At 37.8% G+C, this 25,711-nt stretch overlaps 2 protein-coding genes across 3 annotated transcripts in view; one reads left to right on the top strand and one right to left on the bottom strand.

Moving 5' to 3' along the window:
- Positions 1 to 9,831, bottom strand: part of LOC140163192 (tumor protein D54-like) — a 67,686-nt gene extending 57,855 nt beyond the window's left edge. Inside the window, exon 1 of one of the 2 annotated variants that reach the window (XM_072186587.1) lies at positions 9,547 to 9,831. In XM_072186587.1, the coding sequence (XP_072042688.1) occupies positions 9,547 to 9,613 (67 nt within the window). In that variant the 5' untranslated portion in view covers positions 9,614 to 9,831. The remainder of the gene's footprint in view (positions 1 to 9,546) is intronic. The other variant, XM_072186586.1, reaches the window with a different exon arrangement.
- A 3,894-nt stretch (positions 9,832 to 13,725) lies between these two features.
- On the top strand, positions 13,726 to 25,114 carry LOC140163191 (splicing factor 3B subunit 6-like). Its single transcript, XM_072186581.1, has 4 exons — positions 13,726 to 13,867; positions 20,549 to 20,667; positions 22,810 to 22,948; positions 23,901 to 25,114. The coding sequence occupies exons 1-4, from the start codon at positions 13,844 to 13,846 to the stop codon at positions 23,991 to 23,993; spliced, it is 375 nt and encodes a 124-aa protein (XP_072042682.1). The 5' UTR covers positions 13,726 to 13,843; the 3' UTR covers positions 23,994 to 25,114.
- The last annotated feature ends 597 nt before the right edge of the window (positions 25,115 to 25,711 follow it).

Raw genomic sequence — 25,711 nt, 5'->3', positions numbered from 1 at the left:
CCTTAAGACTAGCGAACCTTAGGATTAGCGAACCATAGGACTAGCAAACTTTAGGACTGGCGAACCTAAAGACTAGCAAACCTTAGGACTAGTGAACCTTAAGACTAGCGAACCTTAGGACCAGGGTTCGAATTTGGCTGTATCGCATAGCAGTTTGCTCCTTATTTTGAAGTAACTGCTACCCAATTTTGCATTTGCATAGCACTTTTTATAGTGCTTTAGCATACGGAAGTATCCTGATTATGATGAATTGGCCAAAAACTGCTACGCAAAATTTTCAAACAAACTCGAACCCTGCTTAGGACTAGTGAACCGTAAGACTAGAGAACCTTAGGACTAGGAAATCTTAGGACTAGTGAACCTTAAAACTAGCGAACCTTAGGACTGGCGAACCTTAGGACTAGCGAACCATATGACTAGCGAACCTTTAAATTAGCGATCCTTAGGACTAGCGAAACTTAGAATTAGCAATCCTTAGGACTAGCGAAACTTAGGATTAGCAGCAAACCTTACTTAGGACTGGCCTTAGGACTAGTGAACCTTAGAACTATCAAACCTTAGGACTAGCGAACCTTAGGACTAGCAAACCTTAGGACTAGCAAACCTTAGGACTAACGAACCTTAAAGGACTAGCAAATCTAATAGCGAAGCTTAGTGGACTAGCGGTCTTTAGGACTAGATAACCTTAGGACAAACAAACTTTAGTTCTAGCAAACTTTAGCAAACCTAATATTAAAGCTTAGTGGACTAGCGGTCTCAGGACTAGAGAACCTTAGGACTAGAGAACCTTGGGACTAGTGAACCTTAAAGGACTAGCAAACCTAATATTAAAGCTTAGTGGATTAATGTTCTTTTGGACTAGAGAACACTAGAGCGAACCTTAAAGGACTAGCAAACCTAATATCAAAGCTTAGTGGACTAAGCTCGACTAGCGGTCTTTAGGACTAAAGAACCTTAGGACTAGCAAACCTTACGACTAGCAAACCTCAGGACAAATGAACCTTAAAGGACTTGCAAACCTTAGGACTAGTGGATGTAGGCAATATCTGTGATGTAGGCCATGCATATGGATCACCTAATCTTGAATATATATTTTTAACAAATCATCCTGATGCCAAGAAATCCCAAGGAATGTCTAACAGAATGTAGATCAAATCAAACGATGTCCAGCTCACAAATTTAAAGAGAACCACAAACTATTTCCCAGTCAAAAGGAATTATCCATGCAACTTGGAAGTGCTATCTAGCTTTATAAAAAGATTAAAGATTTGAAGACCATCAATACACAAGAAGAGATACATGTTACCAACAACATAACTGCTTCAGGAGGTTGTTCTCTGTTTTCCAACAGGCTTGTTCACAAAGATCCGGTGTCCATGTTGACCAACAGATTCCCTTGATTACACACGAGTTAGATAATCCAATGGAATGATTCTCGTAAACTTGTAGATTTATCCAACAAACGCACATCCAACAGAAAAGTCTCTTGTTGTTGTTGTCATGTATGGACTTGTACCTGTATAATGGTGACTGCCTGGTATACATGTGTACCTTGACTCCAAGCAGATTGCAGTAACTGATTTCCAATCTGATGGTTTACCTTTGATGATAACACGCTGATGTAACCCAACTATTTTTAGCTTCACTGATAACAGCTGTATGTGGCATAGAGTTTCTGTCATTTATCATGCCAATTATAATATCAAAAGATGGCATACATGTAGGCGTAGATCCCGGGGTAGGGATGGGGGGGGGGGGATAAAGCACCCCTAATATTTTGCCAGGGGGGTGGTCCATGCAATCATCCCAACAATGTTGACGCCTGATAATGGGTTTCTGAACAAATTAACCTCATATTTGCACTTTAGCACAGAAAGTGCAAATTTTCACGCGCTTCACACACATTTATTCTACTTTTACACCATATTTCATCAGTTTAGCCTCAAAATAGCAAATTTTAATTAACTTATTCTGTCGCCAAATGGTGTTGGATTGACTATACTTCAAGAATTTTTTCCAACTCAACACCCCCCCCCCCAATATCAATAAGAAATCTACACCACTGAAAGATGGTGCACACTCATGATTATCTTAGTAACTGAAGTACATTACAATTGTGTAAAAAACAGAAAATAAACTATTGAGGGTGTCCTCCATCAGCAAATGTTACAATATGGCTTTAATTTGGTATTTTTCATAAGGCCAAAAAAAAAAGGTTTGTCTCACGAACCCGCGCATAAGTATGTGAAAGCGATACAGCTGCGTTTCTCTGCGCTGACCGCCTTTTAAAGGTTTTTTTTTTCCCCGATTTTCCGGTTCCCGATAGTTCGACCAACGTAGTAAAATGAATTCCTCAATGTCAGAAAACCATCGAAAATGTCAGGCAGCGCGTATGCCATTAGTGTTGCAGATAGCCCGTAACCCACACCGTAGCCTCAGTCTCGCTAGTTTCACGCCATCCTTGCAACGGCACGGAGCGTAAAGCCGGCGAAGCAAAGTGGATGCAATATAAAAGGACTTAGCCTGCGGAGAACTCTGCGATCGAGTGAAGCCATGTTGTTTTCATAAATTTTTGTATTTTTTGTAGCTGTTTTTTAACGAATTTTTTACCGTTTATTTCAACATGATTGTTAAATATTCGTATAGTTAAAACAGGGGGACTGTGCTGAGGAATTGGGCACTGCATCGGTGCGCCCGATTCGGTTACTCTGAATGCCCTAAAAAATGAGTTGGTGTCGGGGCGAAGCTGTAACCCGTATTTTCCGGCAAGAATACTTGATACTTTACTTGATTACAGAATATTAACATTGTAAATTTGTTGCTTCTCTTTCATTGTAAGACCACTTGTAGTTTTCCAATACCTGTCTTGTGATTTTCATTTGTCTCAGGCTAAAAAAAAAAAAAAAAAAAAAACGCATTAGCATAGCTTCTAAAAAAAAAAAAAAAAAAAAAAAAAAAAAATAGCACTTAGCTTTTTTGGCAAATGTTCGTGAGACAAACCTTTTTTTTTTTGGCCTAAAAAGTACAAGAAATTGAAAAAGACATGATGAAAAATTGAAGAAACAAACACACAGGAGTTCTGATTTTACCTCTTGTGCCCAGGGACACATAGCAAGAGGCTCGGGGGCCCATGGACAAGGAGCAGTGCAGGGCCCTTTTGACATCTCCTTTTTTCATCAACATTGTTTCATTTTCACTTTTGCTCTAGGCCCCTGAACCCTTGAGGCCCATGGACTTTGTCAACCCTGTCCACCCCCTTGCTACGTTCCTGCTTGTGCCGTTGGTTTCCAAATTCCTTGTCATACAGTAAAAAACTCCATATACCGTATTGTTTGTGATAAACGCCCCCGGGGGCGTTGCATTTTTCCAAAAGGGTTTATTGAAGGTGAATTGTCAGTGAAAAAAACTTAAAAATCGGGTTATATTTCCCGATGGTGCTCCTGTATAGAGGGATTTACGGCTATACTAATGGCGACGCCCATAGAAAATATAATTTTCGTAGTAAATGCATCAAAATTACACCCGTAAAGTACATCATCAAGCAAGAATCTAGTGAAATTCTACCACAATTAGGCAATGGAATGGATGGAAGTGTGAGTCATAACAGGTTTTGTCCATGCAATTTACCGATTGTCCCTGACAAGACTGACTGACAGATGCCAGTTTTAAGCTTACTCACACGATATAGCATGGCATTTTTGTCAATTTTTCACAGAAAAATTGGAGGGGGGGCATTTATTAGAGGGGGAGCGTTTATTACAAACAATACGGTAGTTAGCATGTGCTTACTATCGAGCGCTTTTGAAAACATGAAATTGTACCAAAGTCTGGCGTTTTACCTGCCCCCTCTCAGGGTTGCCAAACACATGATTTGGTAGCTAGCCCCATTGGACGACTTTTGACGATTTTCTCAGCGACTTTTGATAATTTCTTGTGTCATAGCAATCAACAGTTAAGAAAACATTGGGCAAGTTTTCAACATTGGCTTCCGCGACTTTCAGTAATTTTATGTCTCATATATAGAATTTCTTGAAATATTTTTTTATTTATTACATTTGGCAAAAAGCACAGGAAATACCCAATTTTTAGTGCTCAAAGAGCACTAAATTTTAAAGCAAAAATTAAGCAAAAACAAGATAAAAAAGACAACTATTGGAGGGCTTTAACTGCGGCCTTGAAAGCGGACAAGGTGGGACAACAGACAAAATTTTCCGGTAGCTCATTCCATAACATAGGTGGAAGAAACTTCTTTGACAAAGTGTGAGGCGGCTGAAAGGTGGGTAGAGAGCTCGGTAATGGTTACATGAATGGTTAAAGTGAGTATTTCGTGGTCCTAGCATCCTCTTTTTTTCATTTTTCAGTATATCCATGAAAAAGCTTATTCCAAAAATTTGAGTTGATTCCGATTTTGCGTTTTTGAGTTACGCATGATTATGTGTATTACACTGCTCCATAGGCCACTGTTGTGATTTTGTTCTGGTATACATTTTTTTGTACCAGAACAAAATTCGAATTTGACGAGATTTTTGTAAAACGAAACAATCTGCAAGAAATTTCTGGTACATAAACATTATGAGGTTTCCAGTGGTATAATAATCTCAACTTATTTTGAAAAAAGTGGGGGGATGAGGCTGTGGATCACGAAATGCCCTTTTAAGGCCAGAGAGTAATGGAAGTGGAAGACACATTCTTCCACAACCGAATTTGAGATTTCTTGATATTTATCAACACTAAGATGTATTCTTTCACTTGAAACTGATAAAATACAACTTTTTATTCGAATGTTTGCTTGATTTATTTCACTCTTGTCAACTCTAACAAGTCACATGGGTCAAGCCAGCTTAGTAAATTGGCGGGAAATAATGAGTCAGAAATGCGCAAATGCGAAATATTGTGATTATGTGCGGATTTCCTTTCCTCCATCCCTAAATTATTGAGGATTTTACACCATTTATGCATGAATAATGCTACATACTTGCATACATATAGTCCAGTCAAAGTGGGTTTTGACTCGCCACTAATTGCAACAGAATTTTTTTCACTGCTATGAATGTCAGAGATGTCCCCTGAACAGCATATAAAAAGTATACTAAAATATACTTGGTGGAAAGGTAGTTTTTGGCGGGAAAAGGTCAAACAGGGGTCAAAATTCAAAATCACTCCAATCATTTAAAAAACTATACCAAATTATTCCTCTAGTCATAAGGATTCAGAAAAAATATAGTTTGCCATATCTGTGATGTACGGTTCTTGAGTTATAACCGAAAAGGTCAAAGGTCAAATGTTGGGTTCAACAGAGGTCAAAAAACTAAAAATTGTCCGATTTTAACCAAAATAGTCTCAAATTGTTCGAAACTTGCATACATAATTCATTTAAAGAATATTTGCACTGTTTAGGTTGTTTAATTACATGCGTAACATCGAAAACTAGGTCAGGGTCAATAGAGTTCAATGGTCAATGACCTCTTTTACCCTGCTACCTAGGTAACGAAACATCCAAGATATGGAAAACTATTCTTATTTTGAAGTGTTTTTAAAAGACGAACACATTGAGACCATTTTTAGGGAGATCGGAGCATTTTTTCAGAGTTGACCCACGTGGAGCCCAAAATTTGACCTTTGACCTTTTTGCTTATAACTTGAGAATGGTACATCACAGATATGACAAACTATACTTTTTTTGAATCCTTAAGCCTAGAGGAATGCTTTGGTATAGTTTTTAAAAAGATTAAAGCAATTTTGAAATCTGACCCCTGTATGACCTTTTTCCGCCAAAAACTACCTTTGCACCAAGTATATTTTAGTATATTTTTGGTATGATGTTCAGGGCACATCTCTAAAATGTATAAAAGTGAAAAAAATTCTGTTGCAATTAGTGGTGAGTGACACCACTATTTTGTTTAGATTGACTGGACTAATACTAATATTACTATGCACAAAAATGTTATACATCACAAGACCTAGACACTTAATCATAAATGTTGCAAATCATTAACAAATCCCACACTCCCTCATAAATAAATTCAATGGATCATTGCCATTAATATTTGACACAATAGTGCTATAGTGCTCTTTTGCTACACATCAACTGCTCAGTGCCAGAAGTGGGTTCAAGTGCAACATAGCTGCCATGTGTAGCTGCCATGCGTAGATGAGTACAATATACTGTGTGTAAATTGCCAAATATTCACAGGGCAGCTATTACATTTAACCCAATGGTAATGAGTAGTCGACATGTTTTACACAGCAAAGATTTGGTGAGAATCAAATGGTCTCGCAATCGCAAACAAGCATCTAGGCATAGATCGGATGGGGCTTTGTTCATACAATCATCCCCCAATTTATGTTGATGCCTGATGTGGGTTTCAGACCAAATTAACCTCATATAACATGTGCCATATTTTTGTATCAGGTGTATTTTATCATGTAAAGAGGGCCCCAGTGGAAAGCAGTGCTCTGTTCACTGATCTGGGCTACCCTCTATAAAGATGCCGTTTTAAAATTTTAAAAAATAATAAAAAAAAGTACAAATTATGTTCCTTGTAAATGTGACTAATTCCTTATTGAATTACTGACATTTATACAGCGTGATACTGGTAGACTACAGTGTTTTTACTGGTACGTTTTCTGCCTTTGCTTGCCACGTGGTAAGCCTATGTTGAGGTTGCGATTATATGTAAAAAAAATTCAAGATGGATACCAACAAGTCGTGTGGCCGAGCGGTCTAAGACCCTTCTTTTTTAAAAAAATCATATGGCAGCGCGCATAGAGTCAAGCTCGGTAGCCAGAGTCTCGCTGGGAGTCTTGGGCTCTCGTGAAAGTCGAAAGTTTGCAAAAAATATTTCAAGTTTGTAAAAAAATATTTAAGTTTGTAGAAAATCATTTCAGTTTGCAAAAAAATATTTGAGTTTGTGAAAAATTATTTTAAGTTTGCATGTCCCTCATGGTACACCGTAGTTCAGGGACTGTGCTTTTAAAAACCCGCCAGATCGCAATCAGGCCATTGACCTGTGTAGTGGTCATACGTTGCTCGCTCAACCATAACATCATGACTGTCCCTAATAGCTACTCATTAATAATGCGTTGCGTCAGGTCATGGACTCTATTCAATAATTTTAATCCTTTCTTTAAGGTCAATAGATGAAAGGGAGACCTTGAAAAACAGATGCGTGTTTCTACTAGATAATATTTTATCATCCAAGCTGGTGATCTAAGATATTTCTAGGAGGCGACACTTATTAATTCATACCGCTCACATCTTTCTTCATCCAATGGACTTTGGGGAACTGCTGAGATAATAAGTGGATGTTACAATCTAATCGGCTACAATCGGCATAGTTGATGATATCTGATTCTGATAATTCACTAGTAGCAGCGAAATTACAGCGCTTTGTATCCTCTGGTGCACTATATAAATCTTATATGGATTCATGTTATTTATTTATTTTATAAATATTTCTTGTAAACACAATCTAATGTGGTGCTCACTACATGTAGAAGGCCTGGTCTGCAAATGTTCAGTGCATAAATCTAGTAAAGATAAAGCTTCATATGTTTAGTGTAATCAAATGAAATACCAAAGCTGGATATTATACAATCGTGATGCATTCCTTCTTGTTATGGACGACAAGTATTAACTTTGATATTATTATGGCAATATCCATTCCCTTCTCAATTGATTATGCTTTCTTTTCAAAAATAAACCATGAGGCCTAGAGGCCATGATATAAACCTATATTCGGTATGCGGAAACCTTCCACGGTTAGGGCGGCGCTTGCACTCGCATATTCGCTAAACTGCCGCCTCCTTCATTTGCCAACCTTTATCGAGGGGCGTGTTTGAGGTTTTATAGTCATACATGTAGGCCTACCATTTTTCACCCTGATGTGGCAGTCAACGCCAACGCGTTGAAGCAGCTGTTTCGCTCGCGCATCTATGTGGCGTATTAAGCGTGTGCATGTGTACACCAGCGCTTTGACCGAACGCTAGTAATTATTTGGCTGTGCCCAATTAAATGCTCACTGTACTGACATCACTACCACATCAGGATGAAAAATCGCATATCGCAAACCAGCCAAATTTGTCATAGGTTTGAATTGTAATAGGAAAACCGTGAATATATGGTCTCAAACTCTGAAACATCTGAGCAGAAACGTGTCCTTTTTACTGGTTTAAAGTGAGTCTGTAGCTGTCGCCATCTTTGGAATATAATACAACATTCTCTGGCCAAACATCGGGTTAAATGTAAGTAAATAGTTCAAATCGTCTAAATTCAATAATATCAAACAGTCACGGACATTAAGTCAAGGCTACATGAGAAGTTTGGGGTAGGTCACGCATTTCCTTGGTATAAAAAACAGCCAAAAGGATGTCCAAAATTCCCTCTTTTTATCACAACACGATTTATTACGAAACAGCATTTTCATAGGGCATACGCTGGTTCTTTCAATTCTAGTTTAAAATCTGTTCGTCACATGCAGTCTGATTTGGTATCTATGTTTTCATCAAAGTCTTGGGAACTAATGTGGACAGTAGTTTCGTTTAAAAAACGGATACTGTTTAAAATATCAGTATTTACGCAAGCGACATTTTGAGTGTGTAAATTGCATTGAAAATTGTCGGCTAAAGAATGCATAAATTAAAATCGCGAACAGTAATAGCAACAATAACTATCTACATTCCAAGCGGAAACGCTTTTCATAAGCATACCACCGATTTTTGGGCAATCGCTGCAACAGAAATATGAAATTCCAGGCCATCTGTAAAAAAGAGCGTGAGCATATTTTACTATGAACTTGGGACATCAAAACACATGTTTTAATTGGTGTCAGACCTATTTTAATGATACGATAATTATGCCCCCAATAATGGCTTTCATTTGAACTATTATTTGTTAAACTGCTATTTTTACTTTTTGAGAAATTAATGAATTTATCGAAAAACTCGACGGAGAGTGTCACATTAACAGCTACAGGCCTTAAGTATTCAAGCCATTGACTGTGAGCTACTGTGGACACAACTTTTTGGATTGAATGTCGCCCTCTATTATAAGCAATGTGGACATGTCTACCAGTGAGTGAATTTGTGAAGAGATAAGTTTCTTTATGAGTCAGGATACAGGACGTAGACTAGTCAAAGTACTTTGACCTGCTCTGAGGTCTGAATCCACAAGGTCTTGTTTTGTATCTGCTGTGTGGAACCAGACATAACCTTGTACGCGTAGGCGCGGCGGTCTGTAATATCTTTTGACTTTTTCGGCAGAGTAAATCATGACAGCACGCCATGTTTATGTTAATTTTTAAATTATCATGATTATCTAGCTGGAGAGTAGTTGTCATGATTATAAATAAATGAGCTCATTTTCCCATACCATTCGCTAATCACCTCTCTCTTATTCACGTACTCAACATGCATGCATGAAGCGACAATGAAGGGGAAAAAACAGTCTCACAGTCTTAAGTCTTGTGACTTCATAATGCATGATTTGGCATCGGATTGGCAATTGCCAATTCATTCATTCATTCATCAAAACACAAAATTACAAACCTGCACTTGAGATATCCGCGTATAAAGTATCAGCCGGAGGAGGGACACCATTAGACGCCATCATCATGTCTCTGGTTCGGGCACGTAAACCACAATCCGTCGATCAAATTTGGACAAAATAAGCAAAATCTGGTACGGATTTCTCAATGTCACTGACAGGTTTGTTTTTCTCCCACGTTCACAATAATTGTTTCTAGATAATGATGTGTTGAAAAATATGATAAAAAAGCTTGAAATTTTATTTACTAATTACTGACCCAGAGGTACTCCTCTTATGCTCATGAAGTGAAAACACTTTGCTTTATTAAATACAATTTATTTATTTATTTCAAATATAGGAATAATTCTCTTGTGCTAACAAATTAATTAATAAACACCGATCCCTTTAAGTATTCGCGGTTTATTTGTAGGTGTGATAAATCGCCGATATATTTTGGAGCCAGCTAAAATTATCCATGTAGCGCAATATTATACAAGGCAGAGATCCTAATCCGATACAGATATCCAGATCAGATGGGGTCGATCGCGACGATCGGGCCCGGAGTCGATTTTTTTTCGTACATCAAAATTTGTAAAGCATGTAATGTGGTATGGTAAGGGAGTGTTCATAAATACTTTAGTGGGGGGAGGGGGTTGCAAACTTGAGGTGGAACCTCGGACGCCAAAATTTTTTTGATCCGGCCTCCCTAAAAAAGCTGGGGTCTAAATTTTTTTTGATCCCCCCTTCATGTCCTAAAAAGAAACCAAAAATATCATTAACAGTGGCATAGATTTCTTTTTGACATTGGGGTTGGAGAAAATCCCGGGGGGCACTTCCATGACAGATATGCATCATGTTATTGGCCCCCTTTTTCAAACCGGCTCAATGACCCAAGTCTTTTGTGTTAGGGGCGCACCATTAGATTTCCAGGGGGGGCATGGGAGTTTTTTGGAAAAAAAAAAACTTCGCCCACTAGTGAGACGAAAAAAAAAACTTCGCCCACTAGTGAGACAAAAAAAAAACCTCACCTCACTGATAAAAAAAAAAAAATTTCCCCCACCCAACTTTGTATAAAGTTATACATTTAAATTGAAAAATATATACTTCGCCGCTGAAGGCGGCGAAAAAAAAAAATTCCGCCTTCAGAGGCGAAAAAAAAAAAATTCTGCCTGACCCAAACTCCCATGCCCCCCCCCTGAGAATCTAATGGTGCGTCCCTTATGGTCCTACCTATTACCCAATGACCCCCTTTAAAAAAATTCATGTAGGCCTACTCAATGACCCCCTTTTTCTATTTCCTGCTATACCCAATGACCCCCCTTTTAATTCCCAAATTTAGGTGGTATTTGTATTCTCCTCCAAAAAAAAATGAGATTTTTCACATTTCCAAGGTGGCCAAGTTGTTTTTACTACGCAGTTTGGCACATATTTATGTGTACTGACCCTTTTGGCAATCCTGTACTCAATGACTCCCATTTTACTTTTTGTTACCCCAATGACCATCCTTTTTTCAAAGTTTCATACCGAATGACCCCATTTTTATTCAGGTTGTGTGTAGGGCCTACTGAATGACCCCATATTTTTGTAATTGTACATTTGACCTGAATGCCACTTTTAACATGGCCGAGGCACATCCCTGCCATTTCAGATAGGGAGTGCCTCCCCCGGGAGAAAATATCTTGGAAGTCCAGTGAATCCAGCACCTTTTGCCGACAAAATAAGTTAATGGTTTAAAAGGCGCCATATTGAAGCTATTTTTTAATTTGCGCGAAGGGCAAAAAAATTGGCACTTTTTATTTTTAAATGACCAAAATTTTGGTTAGAAACCCATATACAGGCGTCAACACTGGGGGATGATTGTATGGACCATATATCCCCCTATCAAAATATTCAAGGGGATTATCCCCCCGGGATCTACCCCTATGATTATCAACTCATTAGCTAAAAATACCGTTTGGAGTTTAGGCCAATGGAACTCGATTATTAGTTTCCGATTGGATGTTTGAAAAAAAGGACGAGGTCGCTATTTCATTATTCATTATTCGGTCTCTTTTCATTATCCATTATGTCAACAAAATCAATGATTAAATGAAAAGCTTTCTCCAAATTTAGGTACCCCACCACCAGTACCAAAGTTTATATTGTTGATGAAAGACCATTTCAAAACAGGTACACACTAAAAACTACGGGGTTATATTTTCCGTGGTCATTTTGAATTGACCACGTTTGGGGTTGTTTTGACCCTTCAAGGGGGTTGTACTGTTTTAATTTGACCACATTCACGAGGTCATTTTAGCCACGACGAACGTGGTCAAAAACTTAGTGGTCATTTTGCCGATACCGTCGCGCATTGATATCAGTTTCAATCTTCCGCTTTGAAAATCTCAATTCATAAATGAGTTTAAACATGAGCTGCAATTAATGTTTGTTGATTAATAAATAAAACTAATTTTTTGACCGAAGTTACCCAATTTGTCAACTTTATAATGACTTGCATTTCGGAACTATTTGCACACACGGTGTGCATCGGCTCACGTGGTCACATCAGCGCCATTATTTGTTCTGATTGTGCAGCTCAGCGGATTGTCGTGTGTGCTTGTCTGCATGATGGAATATGAAAAGTTAGTTGAAAAGTGAGACTGCAAGGATGCATAGACCCTTGTCTATGCACGCAGATTCATTCCAATTTCATGCTGTCGTGGCTGGTGTCTTGGCTGCAGTTGTTATAAGCTTATAGCCTATCATGTAAGCTTATAATACGTGAACTGTCATAGGCGATGACTGACTGTGTGTGAGTGTGATACACAGACGCATTTTGCAGTTTGCTGTTTATGTAATGCTTTCTCTGTGCAGAAACACACTTATGTCCTGGTGGGACCAGCATGACCATAGGCCTACTAAAAAATCCAAACAACCCCTAAATGTGGTTATTGAGTAACCCTATAAAACAACCCTTTCAAATGGGTCATTTCATTTGACCCCAAAATGAGGTCATTAAGTAACCCAATAAGGCAACCCTTTGAAGGGGTCATTTCATTTGACCCCGAAATGTGGTAATATTTTGACCCCAATGGGGTTACTATTTGACCCAAATACGTAGTCATTGCAATGACCCCGACCAATGGGGTCAAAATGACCCCGTTAGTGGTATGGTGTTTAGTTGATAACTATGCTGGGGTCAAAAATGACCCCGTTTGGGTCATTTTTTGACCCCGTAGTTTTAAGTGTGTATTAATGCTTAGATCATCATTACAGACATTTTGCAACAGATTGAGAAAAGATTTTATTTTTTAAAATTAAAATGGAAAGAAATTTGCAATTTTTGTAATCACCAGAAACATGATGAGGTAATCCGTAAATATCCATTATTTACCACATCCTCTACACCGCTCCATAGACAATGTGTTGTAATTTCGTTCTGGTGCACCAGAACGAAATTCAAATTTGGCGATATTTTTGCTAAACGAATTAATCTGCAAGAAATATTTGGTACATAAACATTATGTAGCCAGAGGTAGGCCTAGGCCTATCCAGTGGTGTAATCTCAACTTTTTTTGGGAAAAGTGGGGGGATGAGGCGGTGGATCACGAAATGCCCCTTTAATAGCCCTACATACGCGTCACGTCCAAAGTGGGAATGCCCCCCCCCCCGATTTCAGCACATTATATCGTAGCTCCCATTGGGCGCCCCATTCTTTTTTTAAAGGAATTTTTATTTGTCATTTAGGTGAACTTGTGGAACTTACCATATGAGCAATATACCGTATCCAGAAAAATACAGCACTAATTTTTTGGGATTAAAAAAATATTATCCTGTTTTGCCAAATAAAACATAGGCCTAGCTAAATCCTAATCATTTAGTTAGTCTTAGACCCTAACTGGCAATAAAAGTCAAATTTTAATAATTTTGTAAAGTTGAGGGACAATGGTCACATGCAATTTTGCATGTTTTTTCTTACAATTACGACTGCATAACTTTGTACAATTTTTGCTGCCTTTTTGTGATTTGTTGTTGATTGTCTTAATTTGTTAATTTGTTTTTGTTTGTTGAAATGAATAAAAATTTATAAACATTGAAATATAAAAAAAGTCGGGAAAAAAGTTTATCGAAGAATAGTCGATTCTTTATTTATTCCCTGATGACTACCACTGTCTGCAAGTTTGTTTCAGTATCTTTCCCCTTTGATTAATGGTTTATATTATGTTGTTACGTCAGCACACGTTCTGATGACGTTCTCGAAATCTCACACTTTTCACCGCAGCGAGTTTGGGAAGTTCGTCGTAATCACCGACAAATAGTGACGAATTTGGTATCAAAATGGCTATGCAAAGAAGACAAAACGTAAGATGTAGTTTTGTAAAGATCCCTATGTATAATTCTAGCAAGTTGGTTTCGTCCCATCTTTCGCCATTGTCTAGGAAATTGAAAATAATAACTACTCGCTACTATCGCGTGTAACAATTACTTCCGAATTCGGCAGGTTGTTCACACGTTACCAGAGTAACAAATTGGGATATGACAGCTCATTATTAAAGTAATTTCAAATTAATTCTATTAACATGAATTGTTGTTTATTGGAAGAGAGAACTTCTCAGAAACAATTTGACACCAAAACCAATCTTCTACTGTATTGCTAAGTTATGACGAAATTACTGTCGGAACGTCATTGATTGGGATTTGGGTCATTTTCTAGGTATGCTAGGTGAATTCAAATTTGCCATCAAACTGCATCATTTTATATATCAAATTAAAGCTCTTGAGTAAGCCAAAACTGAAAACCTTTTTTTCATAGCACTTTCCGTAGCAAAAACCAAAGTTACATCTTGTCAAAGATTGACTTTCATCAAAAAGATTTAGCTATCAAAAGGCTGCCTGGGATTTCCTACATTTTCTCTGATATTAGACTTATAGTAGGTAACCCAGGCAAACCTTAGTTAACACATTTGCTAGTCAGCCAAATTCGCCGACAATGTCAATGCATATTTACATAGAAATTTAAAACAACTGGCCGAAGAAGGAAACGTACATAAATATGATGTCGACACTTAAATTGAAACAACGATATGATTGTTTATGGTGATAAGTCAGTCGGACATGGAATTTTAGAGGGATTTGGATAGCAGATCCATTAAAATAAAAGCTGCTATCATAATGAGACTAAGATCTAGAAACACCCCTTAAAAGCCGCTTTTGGGGAATTTTCTAGCTATAAACTTTTTGATGAAAGTCAATCTTTGACAAGATGTAACTTTGCTATGGAAAGTGCTATGAAAAAATGGTTTTCAGTTTTGGCTTTGTTTACTCAAGGGCTTTGATTTGATATATAAGGCCACGTGTTTTGAACTCGCCACCCTTAGCGTTACATCACAAATATTATGAATTTTTACACCAATCAAGTTTCAAATTAGAATATATCTCTACAACTATCAACCCTAAACTAGCAAAAGTATACATTTTTGGAAAGCTGAAGGCAAAAGCAATTTAAATATACATATTTCAACTCACTGTACAGGGTGACCTTGAAGTTATACAGGGTGGAATAAAAAAAAATCCAAATAAAAAATGGGTCATTTAATGCATTGCTTATTACTAACTTGCAGTTATAAACTGAAAGTAAACAACATTGTTTTGGTTAGAGGTTAGGGGGAGCCTACTGACTCTGGAAGAAAAAAAATCACAGCTGTTTGGTAATCTCGGAATACAGGGTGTCCCAAAATATGTTCAAATTTTTTACAATTCAACATATTTTGAACTGAAACATTTTACCCCTAACCCATACAAAAAAAGTAAGTCCATATTTAGATTCCTCATCAAATTTCCTCTCAGAAAATGTAAACTTTGACTATGATAGGATAAGTAATTAAAAATTTACAGCAACTTTTAGATTTTGAAGATATCCGCATTGCTTACTACAGTGTTTAATATGAAAACGGGTAGTTTTGTACATAAAAGTTTGCATTTTATAGACTAAACCAATCATAAAGAGTTAAAAATGATTAAAAACAATTAGCAGAATTAATAATCTTTCAAAAGAGCTCTTAACCATGTCTGTAGCCCATATGGATGCAAAGATATGATCAGTTGATTCAACGCACACACACAAAATCTTTATTTCCCATAGACTTTGCACATACCGCCACCGCCTCATCCGCCACCGCCTCATCCACCACCTCGGTCATTCTGAACTCAAACAACCAGCCCTCGAATTAAGGATCTGAAGGGGCACGGCAACTTTTTTAGGGCAAATTGATAATTGCCTTGGATTTCCATTGAAAAGGCGAGGCAGCACGGCAATTTGTAATATTTCAAAAGGGCATCACGGCAACTGTTTAAAATTTGAGAAGGGCACCAAGGCAATTTCTCAAAAGTGAAGAAAACTCACGTTAGCAATCATGATAGATGATTTTAGTGCTCATATCGAACATTGGTCTTCAAATATTGAATTGGGGAAGTCCCTTTTATTTCAGTCTGTAGCTATATCGATTTGGATTAGGTTTATACTTGTGTGCAGGGTATACCAGAATTATTCTGTCCTTTCTAACACCAAAGGTTAAGGTATTTTCCTTAAAAAATTGCAAAACATAAATATGCAAATTAGCTCATTATAATATGTAAATGCTATGTATCGGCATCTCCTGGACACCATCAGCTAGCACCACAAGCATTAAGCTTAAAGTCATTTTAGTCTACTGATGAGCTTAATCATGTTCACAAATATGAATGTATATAGGCCTACTACAAAACAGGTTTCCTTATTTGGTAAAATATGCAAATTAGCTCATTGAAATATTTAGTGACTATGACTGAATGCACTAAAAATGTGTTTTTAATTCAATGATATAACACAATAGATTTGAAGTTGTTTTACTCCACCAGACAATGATTTTGGCCAAAAAAACAATTTAACACCATGTAATTTATAATCATGTCTAAGTGAGGGTATATATATGAATCCAACAGTTATAAGAATTGATTCAAAAATGTCCAGAAATCAAATAATAAATCATCTTAATTATGCATAGTGTCCTTTCAAAAAGGTCATGGAAGGGAAAATAATAAATGTAAACATTTAGTTGGAAAAGTGGGCAAAAGTGACCTTGAGCTTTGCAAAGGGTCATAGAAGGGGAAATAAATGTAAATAGAAGTCGGCAAGACCCATCACAAAGGAGTGCACAAAGGGGTTGTCGGCAAAACTGTACTGAGGTAAGCTTTGAGCTTAGCATATGTGTCCCTTCAAAAGGTCATGGAAGGGGAAATAAATGTAAATAGTAGTCGGCAAGACTCATCACAAAGGAGTGCACAAAGGGGTTGTCGGCAAAACTGTCTTCTGTGGTAAGCTTTGAGCTTAGCATAGGTGTCCCTTCAAAAGGTCATAGAAGGGGAAATCAATGTAAATAAAAGTCGGCAAGGACCTTGGAACTCATCACAAAGGAGTGGTCGGCAAAGTGTCCTTTGAGGTGCACGGCACCGACGGCAACTTCTTTAGAGGGCACGGCAAGTGACTGCCGTCGGTAAAGGACATATTTTGAGGGCATTACGGCAGTGGGGGTGGGCACCCACGGCAATATGCCGTCGGTGCCGTGGGTTAATTCGAGGGCTGCAAACAACTCTAACTCCACTATCTTAGCTGATAAACAATTCTCCTTTGGAGGTCTGTTAGGGCACTTATATAGCTACAAAATGACACCAAACACACTTCAATACCTTTTGTTTAAGCAGAGATATAACAATTTGAACGAGTCTCGATTTGGAAAAGCGTAACAACACTAGGCCTGGCATTTTCGGGTAATTTTGTACCCGGGTACCCGCCGCAATTTTCGGGCGGGTAACCGGGTACCCGAAATTGCAAAAAAAAAAAAATTTAAATTTTTTTTTTAAAGTTTTTTATTTTTCCGGTTTTGTAGTGTCTCTGGACCTAGACCTAAATGCCAGGATCATTCATGGTTATGACCTAAAAAAAAAAAAAAAAAAAAAATTTCAAGATATTTTGTTATTTTTTATATGAAAATTGATAATTTGTATTTTTTTTTTTTTGAATTTCGGTACCCGGGAGGGTATTTCCTACCCGGTAATGTAATCTCGGCGGGTACCCGTTTACCCGACCGAAAATGCCAGCCTTAAACAACACCACCATTTTTGGGTGGCGAGTTCAAAACGCGTGGCCATAAAATGATGCAGTTTGATGGCAAATTTGAATTCACCTAGCATACCTACTTATAGGCATAGGAGTGCATGGGGGGACTTGATAATTTTTGTGCCCCCCTGTCAATTTTTAGTACGAGGTCGAGGAACCCATACCGTAGTAGCTCTGCACAACGGTATGGGATGAAGTGTATACAAAAAGCTAGTGCAACGACCAACGTTGCACTTAAAAATACAAGGCTCCTGCATGCCTGCAGCTTAAATAGTTGCATGTTTGTCATAATATTAATTACACAGCTTCTTGTACTTCTTGTCTAAACTCTTATGCTTGTAATTGTAATAATTATTAATACCCCATTATTTATCCAGAATAAATAAAAAAATCATTAACACATGATCCACATCGGCGCACCAAAACTGAGATGGCACTTCAGTGCAAACTTAGATAGGGCAGAAAAAATAAAAAAATGTCATACCGATAAATGATGTGTCTGTTTTTCCCGTTATTTAAGTTTGTGTTGCGAACTAGTCAATTTTTTGTTACCTAGCTGGGGGGTTTACACCCCCCAGCTAGGTACTGTAATGCTCTCCGATTCTTCTTTCTTTCTTCTGTCAACAAATTTCAAAATGCTTCTCCTCCTACACATTACACAATATAATTACGTAACTTGCACATATGTATCGGCTATATCCAGTGCCCATAGGTTGCAAACAGAATTGGGATCAAAGGTCATTAAAGGGGCATTTTTGGTATATAACCAAATACCTTCAAAATGCTTCTTCTGCTACATATTACATAGCACAATGACGTCAGTTACACATGTGCATCGGCTTTACCCAGCGCCCATCACTTGCACACAGAATTGGGGTCAAAGGTCATTAAGGGGGTAAAATCTTGCAATTGCATTATCTGGACATCTGTAAGGGGTATGGGGCTTAAAGTCAGTGACAACAAATCTCCTGACCAGGGAAACATTTTGCAGGCATCAGGTCAAAGGTCATGCAGAGGTCAAATTTTAGAAATGCATTTTCTGGACATCTGTAAGGGGTATGAGGTTCAAACTCGCTGACAACAAACTTAATGACCAAGGGAACATTTTGGAAAATTTTGCGGGTCAGGTCAAAGGTTATCTGGGGTCAAACCTTTTAATTTTATTTTCTAGATATATGTAAGAAGTATGGGGCTCAAACTTTACCCAGCGCCCATCACTTGCACACATAATTGGGGTCAAAGGTCATTAAGGGGGTAAAATCTTGCAATTGCATTATCTGGACATCTGTAAGGGGTATGGGGCTTAAACTCAGTGACAACAAATCTCATGACCAGGGGAACATTTTGCAGGGGTCAGGTCAAAGGTCATGCAGAGGTCAAATTTTAGAAATGCATTTTCTGGACATCTGTAAGGGTACGGGCTTAATGCCAAGGGGAACATTTTGGAACACTTTGCAGGGGTCAGGTCAAAGGTCACCTGGGGCCAAATCTTAGAATTTCATTATCTGGACATCTGTAAGGAGTACGGGACTCAAACTCGGTGACAACAAACCTCATAACCAGGGGAACATTTTTGGAACATTTTGCAGGGGTCAGATACCTCCACAACATCAACACGCCCAGCTAGGTTTGTGGTCTATGACCACCATTTGCCACTAGTTTTCACTGTAATTTAATCTAATTTTTGTTGAATATTATGTATGTTATCATTTTCCAAAAAAATGCCCCTTTTTGACCCCTTTTTTGACCAAAACAGTGATTTTCACCAAGGCATATCTCACAGAAAAAAATATTTAAAAGTGAAGTCAATGTTGCATTCTGCTTCCTAAAGCATTGAATCTGTTGTCAATGCAAACTAGAGCATCTGAAACAGATTAATTTTGGTTTTATTCATCATTTTCTCCAAAAATGGTGTTTTCAGTGGCACAAAATGGCACAGATTTACATAGTGCTTTATTATCAAGTAAAATAAATAGCGCCCTCGCTCAGATGTGCCTGTCCCTAACTACGTCTACGATTTCCACTCCACTGTCCTCCGCTCCGTACGAAGCCTGGTCTGAGACTCCTGAGCATACATTATCTGTTCCAGGGTGCACATAAAATACCACTTTTTCTCATAAATACCACTTCCTACCATTCCTTACGTGAAGATGAGACTTAATAACAAAACATATTTGGTGCATGTTCGTAAATTTTGAGCACATTTGAGGATGTAAAAGACCAGACTTGTGACTGTTAATAGTGTTATCGTCGCCGTGTTTTGAATTCTTCCTATAAATAGATGCCGTCAGTGTGATGTCATCACCGCGACGTGAGTTCACGGTGCCCCGTTTTTACGTACGTAGGGCATTCATGGCCCTGGTGAGGAAGGAACAGGGCCATGTTTCGGGCTAATCGCGGCCCTGACTCCGCGTTCAAGTCATGATTGAAAATTACCCGTAAAATCGCGGCTTGCCATACTTGCTGCTTCCATGGATTTTCAAGCCTGCTACAGTGCATTTTTTTTCAAATGTTGGACAGCTTTTTAAATAATTTTTAATTTTAGCGCATCCATGAACTTTATCAAATGTATGAAAAAAATACATTAAATCAACCAACAATCCCCCTGTCCGTCTGGGCCAAGATTTATAAAATACAAGAATAATACTGTTTCAATCACGAAAATTAACCTAAATTTCGTGCCTACACGTAAGACTTGGCGATAGTCTATTCAGATATTGTTGTCAAGCTTGAGGTGATTGACCCCCGATGATTGACAGTTGGAAACGTGTACTGTACGCGATGCTGAACGCGTAGCCATGGTAGCCCAATCAGAGATGTTAGATCGGCAGGTAGTGCTCAGAGGGTTAAAGTAACTATTAATTTGAATAATCTTTGTTTTCCCTCAGGTTCGACTTCCTCCTGAGGTCAATCGCATTCTGTATGTGAGGAATTTACCGTACAAAATCACAGCAGAGGAGATGTATGATATCTTTGGAAAGTATGGGGCCATCAGACAAATTAGAATGTAAGTAAAGTTAAATCTAGTCTATAAACAGGCCTTGTCTTTTGAGGCGAGTGAGAGTGATCACTTGCCATCACTCGCCTAAAAGGAAGCTGAGGAGAGCTTTTTATCACTCGCCTACATTTGGTGTAATACTAATACAAGTGATTAAAATCACTTGCTTACAGCTCACCTGTTTTGAGTTTTTGAGGAGAGTGATTTGTCACTCGCCAGCAATTTTCAAAAGACAAGGCCTGTATACATGTAAGGGCTAGTGGGAGAGAGGTAATGTATTGTACACTTTTATGTGACTATGTTTTTAACAAACCCGAAACAGTAAACTTAACAAAGCCAGCACCAAACCTCCGGTACCCGGATCATGACCCATTGATGTTCTACCTGGGCATGAATTCACTTAAGGGGGTACTACACCCCTGGCCAATTTTGTGCCTATTTTTGCATTTTTCTCAAAAATTATATGGCATTGGTTACAGGTAAGATATTATAGGGGCAAGGACTACAACTACTGCACGGAAAATTCAGCAACTCAAGGCAAGTAGTTATTGATTTATTGATCAAATATTGGTTTTCCCTCATTTGTGACTGTAACTCCACAAATGTTGTCTGTACTGAAATAAAATTTCCAGTGCAGTAGTTGTAGTCCTTGCCTCTATAATATACATATCTTATTTGTCACCAATGCACTATAATTGTTGAGAAAAATGCAAAAATTGGCACAAAATTGGCCAGGGGTGTAGTACCCCCTTAACGAGCTATCCGATGGTCAATATTTGATTTGTTTACATGCCTTCTGTAAGCTTGGATGAAAAGTTCAATGAGGAGGTCCCTAGCCGCAACATACCAATTCCAAGAGGCCAGAGTTAAATTCCTGGGATAACTAAACTATACCGATCAAGCTCGATCAAGCTCCTCTCCTGCGATTTTCGAGGAGCTCAATTTGATGAACATGATGAAAGGTGCTAATGTTTGGTTTGCCGAGTGAATTTACTCAGTGGCTAGTCAATGGAATCCAACAGACAGGCGATGTTAAAATCCTCCGGTACGTAAAAAATCAGTCCTTTTTAAGTTTGAATTTCATTTGTTTTAACAATGTTTACTGTGCAATTCAGAATTTCCACGGCAATATCTGTGCCCAGCCATTATTACATTGACCGATCTTCAAAACACGCCGCAAATTGAAAAGAAAATGGTCGTATGTGCGATCCCCGAACCATGCTTCCCCGCACTGCGTATCGTTCTAATGGAGAAACGAACTTCGCACTTGTATTTTCGGAACGATAATGAGATGACCCGATATGATTTGGGTCTCAAGTCGATTGTCACGCTATTTCGTTCGCAGAGCCTTTACTAGCACGCTCTTTCAAAAGATCGGTATTCAGAGTGACTGATGTGATACAGTTCTTGGAGTATTTATTTTTGACATTTCGTCTGAAATGAGCGTCAGTAAAATTAATTATCTCTTCAAAATAATATTAAACATGAATAAGGAGCGCTGTTATTAACGCTCCTGACTATGCTTTGAGGTGCGAGGTAGGAGCGCCTGCGCGATCGCGCTCCTTAAAAATGAAGGCCTGATAATGTACATTCATCTCTAATAAATGCCTCTTTCCAAAAATTAGTTAAACCATGTAAAAAATAAGCGCCCACCAAAAATGACTTTGTTAAGCACCAGGGGCACTTATTGGAATGAATACGGTAATTCATAATGACGTCAAATAATATCTTTACAAGATGTTGGTACTCTAAATATTTTGCATATTTTCACTAAATACCATTGTTACTCATTACTCATAACTGGTTTGGAGAAAACATTTAAAATATTTGAATGCAAATTTCTCACTCCACTTAGACTTGATCCATCACCATTCACCACTGGTACCTGTGAAGTTACATCCCTAGATTTCCCCCTGTCATGTCTGAATTTGAATAGCAAGAAAGGGAAAATGCAATCTTTAATATAAAATTAGGGTGAAATAGTAATATTTCCACAATTTCTTATTCATCAAAATGGCAAAAATTCTCTTCAATTTTGTTGTCTCAAATTAATGTTTTCTTTAAAAATCATATATGTTGCATAAGGTACAAAATGTATAACGTATAACTAGATTTTAACTAGCCTTTTTATTTTCCCCTTTCCAATTTCAGAGGTACCCAACCAGACACAAAAGGTACAGCATACGTCATCTATGAAGACATCTTTGATGCCAAGAACGCTTGCGATCATTTATCAGGTTTTAACGTGTGCGGCAGATACCTTGTTGTCTTGTACTATCAATCTAACAGAGTAAGTGTGGAGTGTCACGTCAAGATAGTGGACTTGATTGAAGAGTGAACTCTTTTAAGTAACTTAATAATTGGTTTTGATGAGATGAAAAAAGTGAACTATTTATCACTTTTTTAGTTTTTGCCATTTTTGCCAAGCGGTTAAAACCATGTTTTTTTCCACCTGCGGCAAAAACCTGCAAACCCTGGTGGAAGTGTTATCATATTGTATAGGAAATTATTAAAGAACATGTGAAGAAATTTAGGGGGGGTCACAATTATTTTGTGAATAAGAAATGTTGTAAACTTTCTGACCTTGTGAGTTTTTAGTGTTTTTTCCGATTGTACAATCTGGGATTTAAGCTGAATTTATACTCCATCGCTAAGCGACAAGCGATTGGTATTTGGCCAATGAGGTAGCGCACTTTTCCCAACACAACATAAAGCGCTCCACCTCATCGGCTAAAAACCAATCGCTATCGTTCAGCGATGTAGTATAAATTCAGGTTTAGAGTTGCAGAAATTGACAATTGACTTATTTTATTAGGGAGTAACCCAGCAAAAAAAAATGTTTTCGACATTTTCCGCAGAAGGTTGGAAAAAGGTTGCAAGAAATGTTTAAATGTGGGGTTATAGGGTATAAAATGTTTTGGTAACATACAAAATATTCTTACATAATTTTATTTAATTGTTATCAAAATATTTGGCAAAAATTGTTTGCAAAAAACATTTTACTATCACATTTTGACATCATTTTAAAAATATTGTTGTAGTGTGTTTTCATACAACGCGTTCTAAAAATGTTGTAATGACCTTTATAATACTCTACACCTAATGTTATGATAAATGGTAAATTTGGTATGTTTGCTGAAACTTGTCCATTGTTTTAGAACTCCGTCACTAATATCCCAACTTTTTTCAGGCTATAGTTACAAATGATTACATTGTTATTATGTGTGTTTCTCACTTTGCAGGCATTCAAGAAGGTGGACCAAACAAAGAAACAGGCAGAATTAGACAAAATGAAAGCAAAATATGGACTCAGTACACCGGAAGTAAACAAATGATCATCATACATGCATTGATGCTATTGAGACTTGAACTAAACTGAACTGAACTGGAGCTGAGTTATGTATTGTATTTATTGACCAAAACCTATATGGGTAGGAGGTCACAGTTCGTACACATTGTAACATCAAATGAGAGAGCAATACTTACTCTGTACACCAGAAACAAATCAATTGATCATCATGCATGTAGTTGCATTGCTGTGGTAGAAATGTACTACATGCAAACTGAACTGAATTGAACTGGAGCTGAACAGATTTGTGTGATCATCCAAATGCTTTGGGTCAAAGATCACAGTTTCTATAGCATCATACTGAAATGAAATCAAGGTGGTGATCAGAATTCTGCATTCTATGAGCTAGAAATGTCTCACCTCCATCACCAAAGTTCAATGACCTAAATACAACATTGACAGCTCTAACATTGACCTTGTGGTGTGGAGAATGATGTGGATATTGGTATGTGATGTGTCAGATCCTAGCGTGTGCTCTTCAGATTATAGTTTTCATCCCTTCGCCAGTCTGAAAGGCCCGGAGTGTTGCTCTACATGCAGTACATTTTACTTTGAAAGAGTTGTAAATGCAGGTTACTCATATAAAAACGAGTCTGCTGATGAAAATCGTGAAATGTTAGGTAGCACATGAAATCAGTGCAGCAGTGGAAAGTATTAGCTGGACATCCAATTACATGCAAGAATTGAAAATGACAAGGAACCACATAGTAGCATACAGTACTTTATGAAGAAGGAAAAACTCATGTATCTCGCTCTATTCAAGTTACTATGTGAAAATGTGAATATTTTTTTTATCTCATTTTGCTTGAATGCTGAAGAATGCTAGTACAAGAATGAGAACCCATACCCATTTTCTTAAAATACGAACATTGGTTGGAGAACGGGTATGGGGTATTCCGTATACTAGAGGTGGAGCTAAGATTATGGTAAATAGTGATACGCACCCTACCTGTTCCACGACTAATGTCGGTATTAATGAAAATAGAGAGCGGGTATGGGTTCTCATTCTAGTGTAAACCTCTTTGGAAGTATGGACAAAACAAGTATACATTTTTATGTCATTGTTTTTTGTAAATTTAAATAAATTGTAAATGAGCAGAATGTGAATTGCTTTTGAGTGTTGTGATTTTTAAGCAAGGCTTATATTAAGGTTATACGATGTATTGTTGGTCAAAGCAGCAGAAAAAAAAGTGGTTCACAGCATCTTGCAAATGGTAGTGAGCTTTAGCAAAAATTGCTCAATTCATAGCGAGCGTGTAGAATTCAAATATCACAAATGGTCGCATGTCATAAGTTGGGTATGCTAAAAGGGTGGAGGGATTACACTTTTCTGAAAATTGCGATACAAATTTGATTGGCTTTCTGTAACCCCATATCCTACAGCAGTGGTTGATACCTCATTTTAAGCCTAATATTATACTCTTTCAGTCTACTGAAGCATATAATTATACATTATTCAGTAAAAAATCACATCAGTTGAAATGAAAAATGCCAGGGGTGGAGGAGCAGGCGGATGTGGAGCAGGCGGATGCGGGAGTGTGCAATAGGGCCTACATGTGAAAATTCACATGTCAGCATGTCAAAACTACTGGTTACTTTTTCAAATCTAGGTAGGGTATGATGTATTGATAGCTTTGAATGTTGAATTTGTACAACTAAAACAATTACTGACTACTTAAGGTGGTACTACACCCCCTGATAAAT

Source organism: Amphiura filiformis, chromosome 10 (genome assembly GCF_039555335.1).
Source record: "Amphiura filiformis chromosome 10, Afil_fr2py, whole genome shotgun sequence".
Lineage (NCBI taxonomy): Eukaryota > Metazoa > Echinodermata > Ophiuroidea > Amphilepidida > Amphiuridae > Amphiura > Amphiura filiformis.
The sequence above is the reverse complement of the archived record's forward strand: the minus strand, read 5'-3'. Positions and strand labels throughout refer to the sequence as shown.

Coding starts and splice junctions, on each gene's coding strand:
- LOC140163191 (XM_072186581.1), top strand. CDS start 13,844: ATGGCTATGCAAAGAAGACAAAAC. Junction 13,868..20,548: donor CTATGCAAAGAAGACAAAAC/GTAAGATGTAGT, acceptor GTTTTCCCTCAG/GTTCGACTTCCTCCTGAGGT. Junction 20,668..22,809: donor GCCATCAGACAAATTAGAAT/GTAAGTAAAGTT, acceptor TTCCAATTTCAG/AGGTACCCAACCAGACACAA.